This window comes from Oryctolagus cuniculus, chromosome 8 (genome assembly GCF_964237555.1).
Source record: "Oryctolagus cuniculus chromosome 8, mOryCun1.1, whole genome shotgun sequence".
In the NCBI taxonomy this organism is placed as follows: Eukaryota; Metazoa; Chordata; class Mammalia; order Lagomorpha; family Leporidae; genus Oryctolagus; species Oryctolagus cuniculus.
The window spans coordinates 22,276,899-22,298,678 of NC_091439.1; the positions used below are offsets into that span (position 1 = coordinate 22,276,899).

Sequence of the window (21,780 nt, forward strand, 5' to 3'; positions counted from 1 at the left end):
TGATTTACTCTGAATGTAATCACTGATATAGAATGGTAACAGTGAAACCATATAATGGAGTCCATTAATTTATTAGACTGGAAATATAACCAAAATTGGCTTATCAGTTGATTAGTGGAATCTAATTTTCTGGAGTACAAGGAGGAAGAATATATATGGGACGTTTTTGAGAAACTTGACCAGACATTAAAAATTTGAGAAGTGAATTAAACACTGTACTCTAGGCTGCAAAACCTTGCACACATCCTCAGGGAAGTGGCTGATGCTCTTAGTAGTGGTGGTAAGATGAAAACAGTGCTTCTGAGGGAGGCTGGAACCAGATGGTTATTCCCCTAAAGCCCTGTTTGTAGAAGGCCCCTTTTCTAATCTAGAATGTTCCCTGTGCTTTGACCATGGCCATTTTCGGTCTCAATGGGCATGGATTTTTATCTTTATTTTCCCTATGAAGAGTCTATAGAGCATGCAGGAGGCAAGCTTTGATCAACCTGTAGGGTGAGTTGACCATTGACACGTGGACAGATCCTAAAGTCAGGCCACAGTGGGTCTTCATTTCTCTACGAATTTGCGTAGAGAACTTCTCTTTTGACATAGCGCAGGTTTTCCACCACCTAAGCCCCTCTCCTGAGGTGTAGTAATTCTGTATATTTTTTATCATTATACTCTGAAGATTCCTTTCTAATGGATTGAGAACCACCTAGATGTTCTACATGTCTAAGTGAGAGTGTTTGAAGACATCTTGTTTACCACCACCTTCGTGTTGCTAATGACTGTATCAAGGTTGACAAGAAAAATAACCACTCATACTTTTTTCATTTTTTTCTGAGGATAAGTGTAAAATTAGAGTTGTTTTTAAAAATACTTTTATTGCTGTTTTTATCCATTTTTAGTAAAAAAAATTGCTAATTTAGTGGAGGTAAACACATGTGAATCCAAATTTATAAGCATTGTATCTATTTAAAAGCTTCTTGGTGATTGAGAGAATACTTTGAAATAATTCAGTACAAAAGAAAGCTATTAAAAAGGCATAAATAAATTATGAGGTAAAATTTTTTACTAACCATTTAAGTCAAACAGTGACAATTTCAAATAAACAGAAGCAAGATCTTAAAACATTATATCCTTTCAGCCTTATAAGTTTTTTCTTTATTTTTATTTCTTTTTTTTAATTTTCATTTGGAAGGCAGAGAGATCACCCTTCCATTGTTTCTCTACCCATATGCCCACAATAGGTAGAAAGGAACAGGGCCAAAGCCAGGAGCCTGGAACTCAGTCCAGGTCTTTCATGTAGATGAGAGGGCCCCAAATACTTAAGTTATCCCTGTTGCCTCCCAGGATGACTGTTAGCAGGAAGCTGGATCGGAAGTGGAGATGCTGGGGCCTGGAGCAGGCTGTCCCAAGTTGGCTGCTTAACTACTGAGCCAAACACCCAGCCTTAGTATTTACAAAATGAGGCAGGCTTAGGGGCAGCATTAAGCCACTGTCTGTGATACCAGCACCCCGTATGGGCACCAGTTCATGTCCTGGCTGCCCTACTTCCAATCCAACTCCCTGTAATATACTGGGGAAAGCAGTAGAAGATGGCCCAAGCTAACTGGGCCCTGCCACCCATGTGAGGGACCGGATGCCACTTCTGGATTTGGCATGGCCCAGTCCTGGCTGTTCTGGCCATTTGAGGAATAAACCAGCAGATGGAAGATTCATTTTTTTTCTCTCTCCCTTTCTCCCTCTCTCCTCCCCCCGACCCCCAACTCTGGCTTTCAAAAATAAAATAAATAAATGCTTAACAAAAATGAAGCAGGCCATCTATGGAGGCTACTCCTGGAATAGTTTTGAGTAATAGGCAGTAGTAATTGTGACTGGAAGACTGGTGTAACATACTTTGATTTCTGAAAACAGATTTTTCAAGATTCTCTATTGGCATTGAAATAATTCCCATGCAGATTAGATTTTACAGTGATCAAATGAGTAATACTTCCATGAAGCAGTAAAATCACTCATTTATCACCCCTCCAGTGGGATGATTTCAGCCTATTTAGATCCGTGATATTTATGGGTTTCACTTAATGAAATATATCGACTCATGTTCTAGTTTTGTATTTACAAAGAAATATTGGACTGGTAACAGTTTTTAAGGAATAAATATGAGCAGGTCAATAAAAATCATTTTGCATAATAGTAAAATCCCAAGTACTGCTAAGAGTTGATATTCATGTTAAATATTATTTTTGCATAGAAAAAGTCTTTAAGTGATCTACTTCCTTTCTCACTTTTACTGAGAAATACACAGCTCAGGCAATTGAGTGAGTTGAAGGAGGGAAATTGGGGCTGCAGCTCAAGAATCCTTTCTAATATCAAGTTTGCTCCTCAACATCTATCTTGTGCACATACTGGGGGCTCTCGTGAAAAAAAGAGATGAGTGTATTCTGGTATTATTGCTGATATTGTTTTCAATGCCTGCTTTTAGATATAGAACACAGTGAAAGATAAAGTGTCATCTTTATCGTTTTTCCTTCAACAGTATTGGGGGTTCTGCAGATTGGCTTGGACAGCATATTGCCATTTAATAGAGATTTTCTGTCTTAATGGGCAGTGACACAGTCTTAGAGCTGCTGTGATGAGATGGGAAACAGCTGCTCACTTCTGGGAACTAACCACAGCCCACACTCAAATCTGATAAGAACTCAAAAAATAAGTGACTTATTTGTAACAAAGGTGTTATGTGGCTGCCCCTGCAAAAATAATGTGGGCAAATTTCATGTGTTTGAAACATAATAGCTCTACTCTTGGACTCCAAAGTCAATTCTCTGTATATCAGTAAAGAGAGAGTGTGAAAAAGAGCATGCGCACAAGAGAATTCTTCTCTGAGTAGAAATTCAAGAAAATGATGAAACACATTTATAAACATGTAGAGGAAATGATCAGAACCACCAAAGAGCAGTCAAATCTAAATCTAGCTTTGCTTTCCTTCCGGTGCCATGTTGACATTATTCAAATCTTGCATCCATCCGTATTTTTTAAAGCTAGAATCTATGGGGTGAGTAATAAAGATTCATGGAGGTGTATGTTCCAAAGAGAGATGCCACTGTCAGGATGCCAGGAGTAGATGAAGAGCCAGTGGGGCATGGTGTAAACAAGCCACTAGAGAATTCTTGCAAAGGAAATGTGAATGCTTAATATTTCTAAGCTTCTAGTTAGTTATGCAAAGCAGAAAATTCAAAGTACACTTTTGAGGAGTGAATAGTTAGCAGAACATCTCTAAAAAATTGTGGGGGTTAAAGACACTATAGCTATTATTTCTTCTACACTGCTTTTCTAAGCTCTGCTGTACCACTAAGTGACATGTGGTTTAAATAAAGGGAAAAATCCCACCCCCACCCTTACTCCACCCCTGCAAAAAAAAAAAAAAAAAAAAAAAAAAAAAGCCAACCAGAAATAAGAGAATCCCAGAATCTGGCAAGAAATAATTTTTTTCTAGCATAAGCTTTTGGGACTAAACTACAAACAGGTCTGTTCCATCGCAAAGATCCTGCTTTTTGTATATAAGCTCTACTTCTATAGAGATGATCTGTTAGCAATTGAATGGTGACAATTACATCTATAGTTTCCTGTGCTTTTCAAGCTTAGACTAAGCCGTATTACCTTCTTCCCCGTGGATGAAGCCCTGCAGATAAAGGCAGTGGCACAACTTAGCTTAAACACATCATCCTTCCCCCTTTCTTGTTCTGAGCACAACAGCAAGGGATGGGTGTTCAGAGCCCCACACGCCCTCATCAGCAAACCTGGGACCCAGGGCTACCTCCCTGTTACCCGCTCCACAGTCCCAGCCTGCGGTGAGCCACCAGAGGAGCCTGACTTGTTCCACCCTCTGGTGAGGGCACTGGCATCACGCTTAGCAACTCACCTTCCAACACTGAAATCTAGTGAGGAGAGTCGTTGGACTTGCTGAAAAGGAGGATTTTTTCTGGATTCTTCTGAAAATTGGGGGAATGATATGTGACAGGAGAAAATATTCAAGTAAATATGGTATGGTGGTGAATGCCTGTAATTTGAGCCTGGCTTCTCCAGGAAAAGTTCTTAATATTTGTGGCCCCTGGGCAAGAATTAACCCATCCTTAACTCAAGCTTGGCTTGAATTCCAGACAGGAATTTTTTAACTGTCCTCTGCTTCCTCTTCCCCTGCTTGTGCGCTCTGTTTCTGTCTTGTATATCACTGCAGGAAGTCAGTTCTAGTGAACGGATAGGTAAAGACCCTATGTGCATTCCAACATTTGCACTCATCTACCCAAGTGTCAACAGAGAACACAGTGCCAGAATCAACCTACTCTGTCCACGAGTGTGTGTTAAACACTATGGTGCAATGACTAATTGAAGTGACTGAAGTCTCTGAGCAGAGTACACATCACCACAGGACAGAGCCGGGATCTCAGAGCAGTCAAGGCTAGCATGAGCTGCAAATGTGGTCAGTGGAAATGAACTCTCAATTCAGCTCGGCAGCACGTGACTTCCTATTTCTGTAAGGTACTTCCAAGGGACTTCCTCTTAAAACCAGTCAGAGTCCCAGGAGATTTCCTTCAGCGACGGAGCTCAGTTTACTTTCAACCCTGGACGAAAGTTTTCCCGGAGATATGATGTTAGTTTCTTTTCTTTGTCTTTCTTTTGCTACTCCCAGCATGCAAGGATCTTGTGGCTCCTGTCCGTGATCGGAAACTGAATACAGTGGTGCAGATCTCAGTAATCCACCCTGCTGAGCAGAGTCTGACAAGATACGCCAGCACTGAAATTGTGGAGGTGAGCATGCCAGTGTCTGCATTATTCTCCTCTCTCTCTCCCTTCCCCGCTTCTGCTCCCCACCCCACCCCCCAGTCCCCAGGCAAGCAGCTGAAATGAGTTAGACAATGGTTATGTTAAATTCTTCTGTCATTGGGAACCCTATCAGGTATGGGTTGGTAACTTACCAGAATAAACAAATAGGCAAAGAACTTGCCCTTTTCGTTAAAAGATCTTATTTTTCTTCCATAGAGAGAAAAAAAGTTTCCACTTTAGATTCCCAGAGCATACAATAGAGATATTTAGAAACATACACACACACACACACACACACACACACAAAACAGCAACAACAGCAACAGCAAAAACAGCACAGCTTTTAAATTAAATGAAATGAGCATCTACTTTGGGGGAAAAAGTTATCAAGTACCCTTGAGAGTTTTAAACACGTTCAGTTTTTTTTTTTTTTTCCTTTTGATTTTTTCCCTGTATTCTTCACTCTGGAAACTTTCCATCCTCTGCTTTTAGTGTCTAAGTGCCATGTTGTTCAAAGAAATGTGGGTGACTCACTTGAAACCTGTAATGTTTTCAAGGCAAAAGGTGTAACTCTTACTCATCAGATGAGAGATTTCCTATTTACATTTATTGTTACCAACACACATTCAAAATGTGTCAGGAGGAAACTCGTTACTGTGTTGGATCCCATTCAAAAAAGGAAGCGTTTCCTTTTTGATGATTGTGTTCTGATCACACATTTTATCACCTTTGTGAATGAGAGGTGCTTATTTGAACATCTGGGGCTGGAGAAAAGTGGACTTTAAACTCCTTAAGATTTGCTTGTTTTTCTTAGACTTGTGAGCCCTGTCTGTTTAGAATGAGGAGTTTCTCTGTGAGCACCTAAGCAGCCTCTGGACCTGGCTGGCTCAGAGCTGACTGCCTGCTTTGATGCAGTGGGTGGAATAAGTGATTCAGACTGAACGCAGAGTCATTTCTAAAATGGGAATGACCCAGATACTGCATGTAGCCCAGAATCTACACTTTGGAAACTAGATTCCAATGCTGATGTATGAAAAGTTATAATGCTGTAATTAAATTCATGCAAACAGCCTTATTCATGTAAAGACAACTTGGCTGAAATTGCAAAATGTTTTACTTATTTGGAAAAGTTTTTCAAGTGTTCTAAGTTAATTATTTTTAAAACATTGCCAACATTTTAAATGAATTTATTTTTGTTTTCCTCTCCTTCCTCCAGTTTTTTTAAATTGTGATAAAAATATAGATAAAATTTAAAGTCTTAAATGTAATAAATTACCATGGCACATTTCAAAGTTTCACAGTGGAACATATATTGCAGTTTTGACTGTTTTAAAAATATTTGTTGAATAAAAGAATGAGTCAATGAATAAAAATTTAGGCTTTGAGAAACTTCTGTAGGAAATTGATTTATAGAACTCTAGCAAACATTGCTGTGTTTGGGTGTGTACACCCCCCACACACATAAAATTTAATGTTGACTGTCAACTCTCTAAAAATGAATTGTGAGGCACTGACACATCCTGGTCACTGAATCCTGAGATAGTGATTTCATAGCCCCAAATCTATCATGTTTAGAGGTTCTTTCATCAGTTTGCAAGTCAGTGTGGGAGGGAAAATCACAGCTGAGCATCTGAAAGCAAATGGATACTACTAGAGCTTAGTTTACCATTGAATTGTTATGGAAAGGAAGTAAATGGACAGTGTAAGGTTACCAACTGTCTTTATGAGAAAATAACTTCAATTTGATCAATCTCAGATTACTTGCATAAATTACAGGTTATATCTATTAAATGTATTTCAAATGGACTTCCAACTAACCCTAAATAAAGCCTCTGAATATAATGAAAAATGCTTCCTGATTTGTTCTATTAACAACCCTGACAATGATGCAGGTCCAGCTTAGGCCACCAATTTATTATCAACAACTATATCAGTGCTTTGGGGCTCTGGGCCTTGTTGTTCCCCTTGAACAACGTTTGGCAATTCAGATCCCTCTTGCAATAGCACCATTTCCTAGAAAAACACACTCAGGCACACTTTCTGTCTTCTCATGTGTCGCTGTGTGCTGCCAACTGCAGTTGCTGCCTTACGGAATCAAAGCTGCCTGCTTGTGCTCTTGCAGGGAACAAGAGACCCACTGTTTCTGACGGGTGTCACATTCCCATCTGAGTATCCCATCTATGAAGAGACCAAAATAAAACTAACAGTCTATGATGTCAAGGATAAGTCTCATGACACTGTAAGTACTTGTCCCTCTTTCTTGGGAGAAAAGAATTATGCTTTTGAAACTTTTCAGATTTGTATGTAACTGGCATTTTTCAAAGAGGATATTTGTTCTGTGTTGATGCTTGTTTTATATTTATAGTTTGCTGAGTTTTTTTTTTTTTTTTTTTCAAGCTAATTTGGCTTAGAGCCAAATTGGCAGTTGGTTAGGAGCAATGCTTTCAGAACAGATTTTCTCTTTAACAGAAAGGCTGACTTGATCTTTGTGTTTACATTTGTAGTTGATAATGTTGTTTTAAGCTGAAGAGGCAATATTGTAGGCAGAAAACAAGTGGAAGAGATTAACTAATATTTCAAGATTTTCTGGATATTGTAATTATTCTAAAATAAGGAATTGACCAAGGGCTCTACTCTTATCATTTTGCATACTGTGTAGAGAGGAACTCCGTACTTTTTTTTCTTGAAGTTGTTTTTGGCACCAATGCCAAAAGAGAAGGTAACTGGGAGGAAGCAACAAACTTAAGTGGTCTCCTTACATTAAGAATATGTAAAGTCCCACTGTTCTTTTGTGCTAAACACTTCAGTCTTCCTACCTGGGTTGAATTTTCCTCCAACTGAATCATCACTCCTGGTTAGACAGTTAAGTCCAGGCATTATACTTCACAGCCACTTGTACAATTCCTAGACAAGAGAGAATGCTGCTAGGGAGATACCAAGAAGGACAGGCAGCTCTCTCCTTTAAATGTCTTGAAATCTCCCATGCATGGGAATTGGTGTGTGCTTTCAAGGAATCACAGCTATTGAAATCTTAGTTGTTAATGGTGAGGCATTTAAGACAGGGACTGCTTTGATGGCAGGTGGCCTTGTAGGTTCCAGGAGAGTTCTGGTTGATACTAAGGGACACTGCTAGACCTGGAGCGACATACCATGCCTCCTATGGGGGAAGTGTAGCTGTAGATTCTGCCCTTTTTTGGACATTTCTGTTTTGCTCATGATGCCTGTTTCTCTTTTTTTCTATTTTTTTTTAACTGCAAAAGCTATAACACAGGTGGAAGCATCTTGTATTCATTCCAGTTTTAGTAAAGAAAAATATGTTGTGAGGATACTTCAACAACTTCATAGAAAATAGAATTATAAATGTATTTTGTTACAAAAGTTTCAGACATTTATGTACTTTTTTTCATAATAAAAAATTACTGTGAACTTTTTGAAGACCTCTCTTATAGTAATGTCTACTTAGCCTAGACTCAGGGAAGTTCATGTCTTTAAAATTGTAAAACAAATTCCCAATCAAACGCATAAATCACACATGTGGAATAGAAATAGTCCTGGCAGTGTGGTCCGGTTAGGAAGCAGATTCTACAGCCAAACTGGCTGGTTTTTTTCCACTCACTAGCTTTGTGTCTGCAAGAGTTGATTCTCAGTGCCTGTGTTTCCTCATGTATTTAGTGACATTTTGTAAGAATTAAATAAGTAAATATATGCATAAAATTCAGAAGACCATTACAAAATAATCAAGCATAAGCTGCTTTCATTAATACAGTTATCATTTTGTTTGTTACCTTATGGTCTCAAATAAAATAACATTAATCCAAACTTTTTTATTTGTAAACCTTGCTCTTTCCCAAGCAGTCCTACATTTGTTCTTCCTGACATTTTTGAAGAAGAGGGACGCATTTTGATTAAAGCTGGCAAATGAAAAATAATTATTCAAGAGTATTGTCATTTCCTTTCCATTTTTCTTGACCTTTGAGGTAACTATTGACTGTGACAGGACCATCCAGATATCCAAACCATGTTTGATAGTTTAATAGATTATGCACAAGTCCCCTAGGCCCAAGGCTTCCCCCCATCACTTCTTTCAGAGAAAAGAAACAGATGGAAGGAAAAAGATCTCAAATTTGGAGAGGAGGGAGCCACAGTTCAAATGGATGCTAGGAGGAGGTGATACAACTGTGCTGAGAAATAAAAGCAGAGAAATAACCAGGATGAAAGGGAAGGCAAAGCAGCAATGATGGGATTTTATGTTCTGCAAGGCGCATGATTAAATTCAGTCCTCCAGCAGTCCCACTGCATGTACGCCAAAGTACAGGAACACTGTGTTAGGCACATGGAAATGTAGCTTATAAACTATCGCGTGTGTTAATACTTAGAAATATCAGAATTAGAAATGTTAAATACTAAATAGGTTTTCTCTCCTTCAATCAGCTTCATGCAAAATATGGGCATATATCGCATGTGTTAATACTTAGAAATATCAGAATTAGAAATGTTAAATACTAAATAGGTTTTTCTCTCCTTCAATCAACTTCATGCAAAATATGGGCATATATCAATGCTCTGGAGAGGAACCATTAGCTTGCCCATTAATTATGCTTTTTTGTTAACTTCCTTTGTGGGAACTAGTTCTTTGAGGTATTTTAAAGACTTTCTTCCTTGATCCCAGATGTGATCCCATGAAAGTATTGAATGATCTGGAACCTAAGCTGTGAAATAACACTTGTGAAATTTGAATATACTTAATAACTTCAGCCAGCTTTCATCTACCAGGTGCTGTTGATTGAGGCATAACCTCTTCCTGAAAATAGCTAACAATTAGCTCTGGTGATGGAAGTGTAAATAGAAACACAGCTCATTAATATGCTAATAGTCCCCATGGACATCTAGTCTTTATCCTGGCATACTTTCTTAAGTATTTCTTAGGGGTGAGCGGTGAGGGGAGGCAGCAAGTTTCTTAAACTACTGCCTATAATTATAAGCACTTAGCAACCCCAGTCTTTTAAGGGCATAATATGTATGGAATTATGAATAATATGTTTTGGAAAATTAATAAATTATGTGCATGTACTTAAAGTACTTTAAATATTTTGGCCACAGCAAATCATTGATCACCTTAGACTGAAAAGAATCACATCTTCTGTACTGATTGAATACCAGTTGGTTGATCAGATGGCTACCTTGTTTGTGTGTTCCTGTTAAGTTTATTATTACTTGGAATTAAGTAACCAAATAAATGTATGACTTTGGCATTTAATATTCATTTAAATATGTATTAGAAGATTTTAAAGAGCTGTAATGACTTTTCCTCTGTGCCCTTCATGCATCTATTATCTATTTGTTGTTCCTGTACTTTTCTAAACAGCTGGGCCTAAGATTGATTGTCTTAGTAACTTCAACCGAAATGCAATTAATCATCATAGCGACTGAGAAGAGTCTAACTGTTGATTTAGAATGACTATTGTTTCCTCCCACACCCTTCATCCTACCCCTTCCCATTAGAGTAACTCCTCTGTTGGACATGGATAGATAATGCTTGGCAGGTGGAGTTGAGGTTGAGTATAGGATGGAAAGGGTACTTAATAGGATTAAAGTGGCATTTTGTTTATTTTTCTCACTAAGAGGAAATTCTCTTATCAGAACAGGCTGCTCTGACATCCAGCTGGAGACGTTAAAGCACTGAAATTGAAGCCAATGGCTAGGATAAGAAAGCCAAGTTCTAACAGTGGGGTCAATGTCTTGTGGATGAATATTGGTTGTATGCTTTACTTTAGAACTTCTGGAAACTGAAATGGAGGCAAAAGCATTTTCAGAACATTATTTACATTTTTTAGCTCTGGGGAAAATCAAACTGGGAATTTGGATCTTTCATATGTTACAGCAGAAAATTCAAAGCAAGGAGAACTTTATGAAGATAAGGAACCTCAGCATCACATTTTGCTTTTCTCTTTCCTCCATGAACAAGGCTCTTTCAACACTGAGAATAGCCATTGCATCTGCAATCATGATTAGGCCACAAAATTGCTTTTGTCCATGGTAGAAACTTGAATTTCTGCCCTATTTTGTGCAAGTGCACATTGACCTCATTCTTTTTGCTCTGGGTTAAATAAGAATTTGCTAGAGCCTCAATTTGTTAAATGCCCAGCTCATAGGACATAATTCAGTATCGAGTAGATACTGAACTTTTTTAAAAATTTTTTACCATTAGTTACCAGCAACTCTCCATTTGCAACTTTCAGAAAAAGTAATTTTATCAAGATTAGATAGAAATTCACCATAATACATGTTATATGCCCCAAGGCAGTTCAGTTCTGGTACAATTTCCTAGATAAAAGTTTCCAGTTCCATCCTTTATGTTTTTTCCATGGAAAATGAAAGCATTTTGCACTTTGTTTACTTCGACTTGGTTTTCTAAATGCTCTTCCTGAGAAGTTTAGGTCTAGCTGTACCTGTTAGCTGGATTCCCCCTCTGTCTTGAAGATACAAATATGGTGCAGTAGGTAAGGAAAAAGAAATTAAGCTTATTGAAAACTAAGTACATACGCAACATCAAGTTTAATATGTGATGTGAAGTTTCTTCTTTAACTTCATAAAACTCCTTTGAAGGAAGTATTGTGTCTGTTTTAAAGATGATGACAATGGTCTTCTGAGCGTTTAAGTAGACAAGGCCTGAGATTCTTTATTTTTACCATGCTACTCTGTGTCTTTACATTGTCACTAAGAGTTTCTTCATTTTCACCTCCCTGCATGGCATTTTTATTTTAACTGATTATTTAAAAACATTCTTTGTTTGGAGGTTAAAAGTTGAAGAAAAAAAAACAATCAAACATGGAAAATTCTGTATTCAATTTTTAAGCACTTAAATGAAGCATATGTAACTAATCACAGATGTCCAAACACATTTTATAATGCAGTGGCCACCACTCATTAAGGGAAAAAAAGAAAAAAGAAAAGTTGCTGTTATTACTTGGTGTGAAATGCACAAGTTTATGTTTCAGACTTTTGCTTTGGTCGCTTAGGCCTTGTTTTCCCCTCGTATTCTAGTCTGTGTGGTCCTCTCTAGCTGTCCTTTCATCGGAATTTCTGTTTGCAATGCTGTCAACCTTGTGACATAGTCTGCAAGGGGAGCTCCAGATTCCATATAGCAGGAGCTCAGGGGTCTAAAATTTTTCTACCATTCATAAGTTAGTTCACCTCTTTTTTCTACCTGTTAATAGGTGGATATGTCTACAGAGAACAACTTTTTTGATGTTGTTGAGATAGAATTAATACACAATAAAATAGGTCCTAAGTGTTCTGTTTGCTGAGTTTAGCAATTGCAGGTGTCCTCATTACCTCTGCCCTACCAAATTATAGACCATTTTTTTTTTATTTGACAGAGTTAGACAGTGAGAGACAGAAAGGTCTTCCTTCCATTGGTTCACCCCCAAAATGGCCGCTTTGGCTGGCGCTGCACCCATCTGAAGCCAGGAGTCAGGTGATTCCTCCTGGTCTCCCATGGGGTGCAGGGCCCAAGCACTTGGGCCATCCTCCACTGCACTCCCTGGCCACAGCAGAGAGCTGGACTGGAAGAAGAGCAACCGGGACAGAATCCGGCACCCCAACCAGGACTAAAACCTGGGGTGCCGGTGCCGCAGGCAGAGGATTAGCCAAGTGAGCTGTGGCGCTGGCCAGTATAGACCATTTTGATTTTTCCAGAAAGTCTTCTGCCTTTTTCAAGTCAATTTCCACTCACACAACCTGAGGCAACCCCTTACTTACTTTGACTTGTTTTGCTGGTTGGTGGAGCTTATGTGAATGAAATAGAATAATTTGTGCTCCCTTGGAGCCAGTACTTTTGCTCTGTATGAGTTTTATATTTGTTCCTCTGCTGCACTGATTAATAGCCCATTCCTTTTTATTGCAAAATTGTGTTCTGCTTTGTACATAATAATTTGCCTATTCATTTTTTACTGATAGACATTCAGGTCAATGACAGTTGCTTACATTGTTGAATGAAGCATCTATGAACATTTGTGTGCAACTATTGTATAGATATGTTTTTATTCTTTTGACACATACCCAGGGGTATAATTACTAGGTCATAGGGTGGATTCATGTTTAATGTTGATAGAAGTTATCAAACTATTTCCCAAATTATCGTATGACTTTTTACTCCTGGGAAAGTGTGATGGTTCTAGTTATTCCATCAAAACATGACATTCTCATTCTTTTTTATTTAGCTATTGTAGTGGGTTTGAAGTTGTATTATATTGTGGTTTTAGTTTATGTTTTCCTGGTGACTAATTATGTCGAGCACCTATCTCCGTACCTACTGACCATTCACTGTGTATGTGTGTGTAAAATGCCAAAGTCTTTTAATTATTTTTTAAATGATTCCCCCTTTTTTAACTTTTATTTAATGAATATAAATTTCCAAAATACAGCTTATGGATTATAATGGCTTCCCCCCCATAACGTCCCTCCCACCCGCAACCCTCCCCTTTCCCACTCCCTCTCCCCTTCCATTCACATCAAGATTAATTTTCAATTCTCTTTATATACAGAAGATCAGTTTAGCATACATTAAGTAAAGATTTCAACAGTTTGCTCCCACACTGAAACATAAAGTGAAAAATACTGTTTGAGTACTAGTTATAGCATTAAATCTCAATGTACAGCACGTTAAGGACAAAGATGAGGAGTAAGTGCACAGTGACTCCTGTTGTTGACTTAACAAATTGACACTCTTGTTTATGGCCTCAGTAATCACCCTAGGCTCTTGTCATGAGCTGCCAAGGCTATGGAAGCCCCCTGAGTTCACCGACTCTGATCATATTTAGACAAGGCCATGGTCAAAGTGGAAGTTCTCTCCTCCCTTCAGAGAAAGCACAGGTATCTAAAGCAAAATAAATAAATGGGACTGCATCAAAATAAATTGTACATCAAAGAATACAATTGATAGTGTGAAGAGACAGCTCATACATTTGGGGAGAATATTTGCAAGTCATATATCTGAGAAAGGACTAAAATCCAAAATGAATATGGAAGTCAAATCACTCAGTATCAAGAAAATAATTAACCCAATTAAGAAATGGGCATAGAGCTGAAAGCACTTTTCCCAAAGAAGATGTGCAAATGGAAAACAGTTATATGAATAAATGTTAATCACCATTAATCATCAGTGAACTGTGATTAAAACCACAATGAATTATCACCTAACACCTGGAATGAAGATCTTTATCCAAAAGAGAGACATCAGTGAATGTTGATGAGGATGCGGAGAAAAGGAAACCATTGTACACTGTTGATGAGAATGTAGATCCTCATAGCTATTGTAGAAAAACAGTAAGGAACTTCCTCAAAAAATTAAAGTAGAACTACCATGTGAATTTTGAAATCCAACCTTTGGATATATATCCAAAGGATTCAAAACATTATTCACAGAGTGAAGATATGGAAGCAATTGAAGTATCCATGGATAGATGAGTGAAAAAATATGGCATCTGTGGGCAATGACATACTGTTCAGTTGTAGGAAAGGGGAATTCTTATCTTCTAAGAGTCATACCTATGAAATCCTTTGTTTATTTTAATAAAAATTTTAAAAATATTAAAAATGAAAAGGGAAATTCTGTCATTTACTACAAAATAGATAAATATGGAAGAAATTATGCTATGTTAAGTCAGAAAAAAACACTGCTTGTGACTTATATAGGGAATCTATAAAAGATTAACTTTTATATAGGTAGAGAGCAGAGTATATTACAGAAGTTGGAAAAGGAAGGTAGCTAGAAAAAGGAGAGATGCCAATCAAACATTTCAGTTAGAGAAGAAGTTACAGAGGTCTTTCTTACATAATGGTGACTAATTAGTATACAATTCATTGTGTACTTCAAAATTGCCAAAAGAAATTGTGTTCCTGACAAGAAGTGTAAGTTTGTGAGATAAGATTTGTTAATTTGGTTTATTTGATCATTCCACAAATTAAACATATATTAAAACATTATATGGCACCCCATATATATATATATATGTCAATTAAAATATATTTTTTAAATTTCAAAATCTAATGAATAAACAAATGAATAAAATATTTTAAGTTACAGAATGAGGAGTAACTGTGAGATAGCCACATTCTTATTTCTCAGGGCCAGTAGAAATGTAGTTTTAGAACTTTCACATTTTTGTGTCTATCAATGGATAAATTATTAAAAAAAATTTTAACCTAATTTAAAACTACAATACCTGGGATTAATTTGCTGTTTTTCAATTAAATTGAACCTGTAAGGTAAGATCACTCCCTAGTCTGTTGTCACAGGTGGGCTATTAATCACTCACACAAGAAGCATGATCTACCTTCTATTTTCTGACAGAGTGCTGGCCTAAATTCTCACGTCCATTCAACATTCAAGAATGGTTTTTTTCTTGATACTCATCAGTTTTTGAATAGTGAGCAGTTTTATTTTTAAGCATTATGAGATACCATTAAGAAGAGCTGTTGACAGAGTTTCTTATTGGAGGCTGTTACATTCACAGGTTGGAATTTGGTCATATCTATATACGTTTAAATTAGAGGATGTTTGCTCTGGAGACTCTATGAAGCACTTTGTTCCCTCATGGTAAGGAAGCAGAAATGTAGGCAGTTAGATCTGTCTTGGAACCACGCTACCTGGGTGGAAGGCAGTTACTCTTACAAGCAGCCTCTACGAATGCTATCCTAGGAATTTCTGGGAGTCTCTGGAACATAAGCAGTAGGACTGTAATTATACAGGAAAAATAAAAAGTTTCCCCAATGCATTTTATAAAGGCTGGATAAGTTTTATGCCAAAACCTGATAAATTAAAAAAAAAAAAAACTATAACCAAATTTGACTTAAAAACACACACAGGTACACAGATAGTAAATTAAGCAGTATTCATAAGGTATTTGGAGGGTGACCAGTGAATGGCAACTTTTTGCTTCTCTCTGTTTCTCTCTCTCTCTCTGTGTCTGCCTGTCAAATAAATAAATTATTTTTTAATCGAGTAATGGATTTAAAGATTATTTTCAGAAAAATAAACCTAGCCCAGAAAAACAATTTTATTTTTTTAAAAGATTTATTTATTTTATTTGAAAGAATTACAGAGAGCGAGAGGCGAAGAAAGAGAGAGAGGTGTTCCATCCACTGGTTCACTCCCCAGATGGCCACAATGGCTGGATCTGTGTTGATCCAAAGCCAGGTGCCAGAAGTGAGGCGCTTCTTCCAGGTCTCTCAAGCTGGTGCAGGGGCCCAAGGACTTGGGCCATCTTCCACTGCTTTCCCAGGCCATAGCAGAGAGCTGGATCAGAAGTGGAGCAGCCAGGATTCGAACCAGCGCCCATATGGGATGCCAGCACTGCAGGTAGCAGCTTTACCCTCTATGCCACAGTGCTAGCATGTAAAGTTCTAATTCTCTTTTCTTGGAAGCAGAATTAAAACAACAGTGTGAATGTCCCTTTTTAATTATAATATAAAAATTCATTTTAAAATTTTTACTTAATTGAAAGGGAAAGAGAAAGATATGAATGAATGAGTGAGTGAATAATGAATGAATATGGACTGTCTTACGCATTGCTGCTTTTCCCATATGCAGCAACAGCCAGGGCTGGCTATCCTGGAGCTAGGAGCCAGAAACTCAATCCAGGTCTGTCATGTCTGCCATATGAATGCAGGCATAGGACTACATGGGTCACCACCTGCTGCCTCTAGCGCTGCACATCACCAGGAAGTGGGGATGCAGCTAGGGCCTGAATGAACCCAGGCACTCCAGTATGGGATGCAGGGGTCCAAATTGACATTTTAACCACTGCCAAATGCCCAAGCCTAAGATTCTAAAGACTATTGCTGGCGGAGATGTGGGGGGAAAGTGCAGTCTCAGACATTAGCGATTTCATTTTTGCATCTCTCTCATTTTAAAACAATCCGCCAGTATTTATAAAATAAAAAGTAAGGATACATTTTGACACAGCAATATTACTGCTAGTTATCAACTTAACAGAAGAAAAACACCATGCCTTAAGGATGGTATTAAAGGAGCATTTTAGCCTGGCTTAAAAGAGTGACGCAATAGAAACAGTAAATCCATAAATGTAAGGGATATTATGAATTGGGGCTCTGAATGCATACGTGGAAGAAGACCCATGAAGCATTGCATAATTGGGAAAAGCAAGGTGTTTTATAAATACTATAAAACCATCAAACAAAAGTAATAATGAAAAATGCCTTTATATGTGTATCCTGTTTATATTTACATAATAAATATGTATGGCTTGTAAGTATGCAGATGGAGTAGGGGAAGGGATGAGAGAGGGAGTGAGAGAAAAGGATAAAATAACTTGAAAATTTTTAAAATAGCATGATTAACAGTCATAATGGTTTTCTGAAAGGTTTATTCTTATTAAAGAATATGAACATCACTTAAGAAGATGAGTAACCTCTGTCATTACTTCCACCCAAGCACCTTGTCCCCAGAGAAGTGCTGCTTTCAAGTGCTGGAGATTATGTCCCTCAGAGCTGTCAGTAATCTCCAGGGGGAGGGACCACTGAGAACAAGTGGCAGCTGGGGGAAATGCTGGCAGGTGTGAGGCAGGGGCAACTGTGCCTAGGGAGTCCCGTCAGTGACTGTCTCTGGGGAGGGCAGGCAGCCCAGAGGCTGGTCAGTTCAAAAAGGGAAGAAAATGTTAAGTCATTTTCAATATTTGCTGAAGGCCCTGGGAACTCCCTGAAATAACTAAGGGGAAGTTCTGCACCTACCGTCTTGTGTTAAATTATAGACAGTAAACTGTGTGATTACTCATGCTTCAAAATAGATCTGAGAGAGGGTACTTGGCCTAGCAGCTAACACGACTGTTAGATGCCAGCATTCGATATGGGAACCCCAGGGTTTCAGAACTTCCTCAGGCTACTTATTAGTTCCCTGGTGATGCAGACCCTAGGAGGCAGCAGTCATGGTTCAAGTCATTGGATCTCTGTTACCAAACTGGGAGACCTGCATTGTGTGCAGTGAGTTCAGGCTCTGGGATTCAGCTTGGTGCAGCACTGACTGTTTCAGGTATTAGGGAGAAACCAGTGAATGGGAAATATCTTTCTCTCTGCCTCTGAAATTTAAAAAAAAAAAATAGGAGACTTTATCTTTTTAGCTACTGACACCAACCAGATAACATAATAACTGGCCACTGAGATCTATGAGTGAAACTGGGACCCTGAGCTGAGAGTTTATTTCTGCTTCAGATTGCATCCCTCAGTTCTGCGTCATTTATCTCAGTCTTACAATTCTCAAGCAGTCTACAGTTGTTATTATATGTGCATTGGTTTTGGCCTCAGTGCCTGACTGGCCAGCTCTACCTCTGTCTTCTCTATATAGGAGCATTCTTGGCACACCTGTAAGTGCAGGTGGATGCATAGTGAATACCTCATAGTGGCAGAAATCCCTTAATCAGAACAATGTGGTCATGAAAGACACAAGTCTTGCCTTGTCTTTTCATTCCTACTAGGTTTTATAAAGCTGAGATAGGATATATTGCCAAAATATTTCTTTAGATTAGAAAGGAACAGCATTTAGTTATGTAAAAGGTTAGTCTGCTTTGGCTAGGAATAGCTTTTAATTACTGTAAGCTTATATTTCTGCACAGTGGGAACAAAAGGAAATTCTAAGGAAACCTAAGTTTTCCTTGGAGTCATTTCAATGGAATGATAAGTAAAATCGGTTTGGGCTGGAATTTAAATTCAAATGAGGATTATTTTTAAACTCACTGAGAAAAGTTGTGCACCACAGCAGAAGGTGGTGTCATGTGCTGAAGAACATTTGGGACATCTGTTTTCATGTGACAGAGGTTTTCTTCATATGCTGCCCGTGAGCCAGGTTTCTTAAGTTTTGTGCACTGAGTCAAGCTGTCTTCCGTGTGCCATATCCTCAGGAATTTGGTGTCTCAATTCACAAAGACTCTCATCTTCCATAAAAACTTAGGTTATATTTTCCAACCATGATAAAGTATAACATTTGGAAGATCCAATAGAGATTTGTTGAATCTGATATGGGGGCCTGTAGGAGTGTATCACATTTTATATAATAAACAAAGTTTTTAAATATTCATTTAAAAAAAGGTACACATTAGTCATTTTAACAATTTGGAATTGCAAATAGTTTCTGAAGAACATATTATTTGAGTAGGGCTTAAGTGTAAGCAAGAGCTCACCCAACACAAATTCTATCCCTGCCCCATGCATGGAATTTGAAACATGTTATAGCTTCCATATTTAAAAATATTTATATATTTATTTGAAATAGTTGGAGAGGCACACATAGAGAGAGAGAGAGATCTTCTATCCCCTAGTTCGCTCCTTGGATCTGGGAGCTTCACCTGGGTATCCCGTATGGGGCAGGGGCCCAAACACTTGGGCCATCCTCCACTGCTTTCCCAGGCAATTAGCAGGGAGCTGCATAGGATGTGAATAGCTGGCTCATGAGCTGGCACCTATTTGGGATGCCTGTGTTGCAGGTGGTGACCACCTGCTCCACCACAACGCCGGCCTCTGTAGCTTCTGCATTTGCTTTTCATTTTGAATTTTAGCTGAGGCATAGTCAGATGTGCATAGCAGCCTGCTCTGGCCCTGGAACAACATAAAAACTGGGGCCTTATATTAAAAACTCTAGACTTGTGTTACAAATTTACGCATAGACACAATTTGGAATATGAGTAAGTATGTTGAATAATATTCACAGTATATATGTGCATTAGGTAAAACTTTAAATCCTGGGATCAACTTCATTTGTAGTTGAAAAAGCCAAAAATATCCTTAGGGCAATATTAATATTCAGAGAACTTTTCTTTCTATGAAGACAACCTTTTCAACTAGTGAGCTTAAAGCCATAAGCATGTTTTTATAGATTCAATGTTATTGCTATCCTACTTTGCTTTCCAAAGCAAACATGTGAAATAAATAGTTGCTTTTCTTTGCATTAGTTTCTCTGACTCTGAATTTCCAATCTACACATATACCTGAGAAAAGATGATTAGGTGGATTAAGCAGTCATAACTGACCATAAGAGGCAATTGAATACCGCTCCCCCCCCCCCCCCGAGTAGGTGCATGAGCAAGGTTTCTGAATACCAGTGTTGGGAAATCAGCTGTACAACCGTCCCAAGGACATTTTCAAACTCAAGATCAAGGACACAGCTCCTTGTCCTCTCATGGATTCGTCCTCAATCCTGATGCACATGGAGAGTAGAGAGCATAAAGCTTAGAGCCGAAGCTCTGGTGTCAGATCTGCTACTTACTCCTTCAGGCAGGCTGTCTTTTGTGTGTCTTAGCCTACCCAGCTCTGAAATGGAGAATTCAATACATGCTATGTCCATGATTGGAAGGAAAAGATAAAATGCACATAAAGTGATTTGGAAACTGAAAATGAAATAGAAATGCAGGTATCAGCATCATTTGCTGCAGGTATTATTCTTAAACTCAGGAGTTTTTTCCTGAGCAACATTGTGTATTTCCAAGAGAAAGATTAGTAGTTTGAGGGTAGCAGACATTAGGGGAATGACAGTGTTCCATTGTATTCATAAGTTTGGAGATGGATGTTTTCCTATATTCTTGTCTGGTGACTTTTGGCTGGGTACAAGCCTATGGCCGAAGCACCAGAACTGTTCCAACCTGATAACCTATGAAGAGGAATGAATAAGAACCTGTTTCCTCTGCGGTTATTTAACTATTTGGTGATTGGAACACTTTGCATTCTGGCATTCCAACATTCATTTCTTGAGTGAGTATTTCTTTCCAAAAGGCATCGAAAACTGCAAAACTTGACTGCATAGGCCTGCCCACGCTTTCCATTGTCATACCATCATTTTGATACCTGATTTTCATTTCTGTCTTCAGTAACAAATGGCAGTGTATCTATGACTCTTTCTTTTGAAATCACCCATGACAAGAAAAGCAAGGGGGGAAAATAACTGTTCTTTCAGATTCAGTTTTCAAATCACACGTAGACTTGACAGGCTGACCAGAAAGTCACCCTGTCCCTCTTTTTCATTTTTCTGACAGTGATCATCCAGTTTGATTTTTGAGACATCATTCAAACTGTCCCCAAATGAAGCAATTTTGTAGGATTCTTTGACCTGGACATGTATGAAGCAAAATAACAGATAATAAATTATTTTCTACCTTCTTCAGAATTGTACTTTCCTTTCTCTAAAAGTATTTGTTGTACAAAATATTAGCAGAGTGTTTCTGCCCTAGCCTGGCATCATGAAATTCATGAATGTTTAACTAGGTTAGATTGTTTGAAGCATCCTCTGAGATCAGAGCCACCGAAAAATTATGCAAAAATGTGTTTTTCTATTCCTTTAGGGAAAATTGCACCAGTGAGACTCTCAGAATCATCAGATACAAAACAGAAGCAGTACTTGAGTGGCATCACTTAATTAAACATCAGACCAGAGTGCAACTGGTGTTAATGGATGGCAGATTGAAGGACAGGGTAATCTTACTGTAAAGCCATGCTATTCACTTTACCCTTCACAGCAGTGCTAATTCTATTTTGGATGGTAGAGAAAACGAACAAACAAATGTGTAGCCATGGGTGTTTGAAGTAGTGATTTAGAGACACAAGATGGGACACCCACATCCCATGTCAAAGTTCCTGGGTTCAAGTCCTGGATCTGGTCCTGATTCCAGCTTCTTGCTAATACATACCCTGGAGGGTAGCACGTGACAGTATAACAACATGGGTCCCTGCTTACCCACATGGCAGGCTCAGATGGAGCTCCAGCCTATTGGTTTAGACTTAGCCCAAATGCAGGTGTTACATCAATTTGGGGGAGTAAACCAGCTGTCTTTCTGTCTCTGTCTTTTAAATTGGTTAATTATAAAATGACATAAAATCGTATTCATTAAAAAGAGTTTATATGGGGCTAGTGCTATGGCATATCAGGTAAAGCCACCACCTGTAGTGCCAGTATCCAATATGGGCACCTGTTTG

General features: G+C 38.3%; 1 protein-coding gene across 38 annotated transcripts in view; it reads left to right on the forward strand.

Annotated features, from left to right (window-relative positions):
* The window catches only part of INPP4B (inositol polyphosphate-4-phosphatase type II B), a 906,112-nt gene that overhangs the window by 496,111 nt on the left and 388,221 nt on the right, over window positions 1-21,780 (forward strand). For 36 of the 38 annotated variants that reach the window (XM_070047524.1, XM_070047495.1, XM_070047496.1 and 33 more), the window contains 2 exons: window positions 4,670-4,788; window positions 6,926-7,042. In XM_070047524.1, the coding sequence (XP_069903625.1) occupies window positions 4,670-4,788; window positions 6,926-7,042 (236 nt within the window). The other 2 variants (XM_070047527.1, XM_051819439.2) reach the window with 2 other exon arrangements.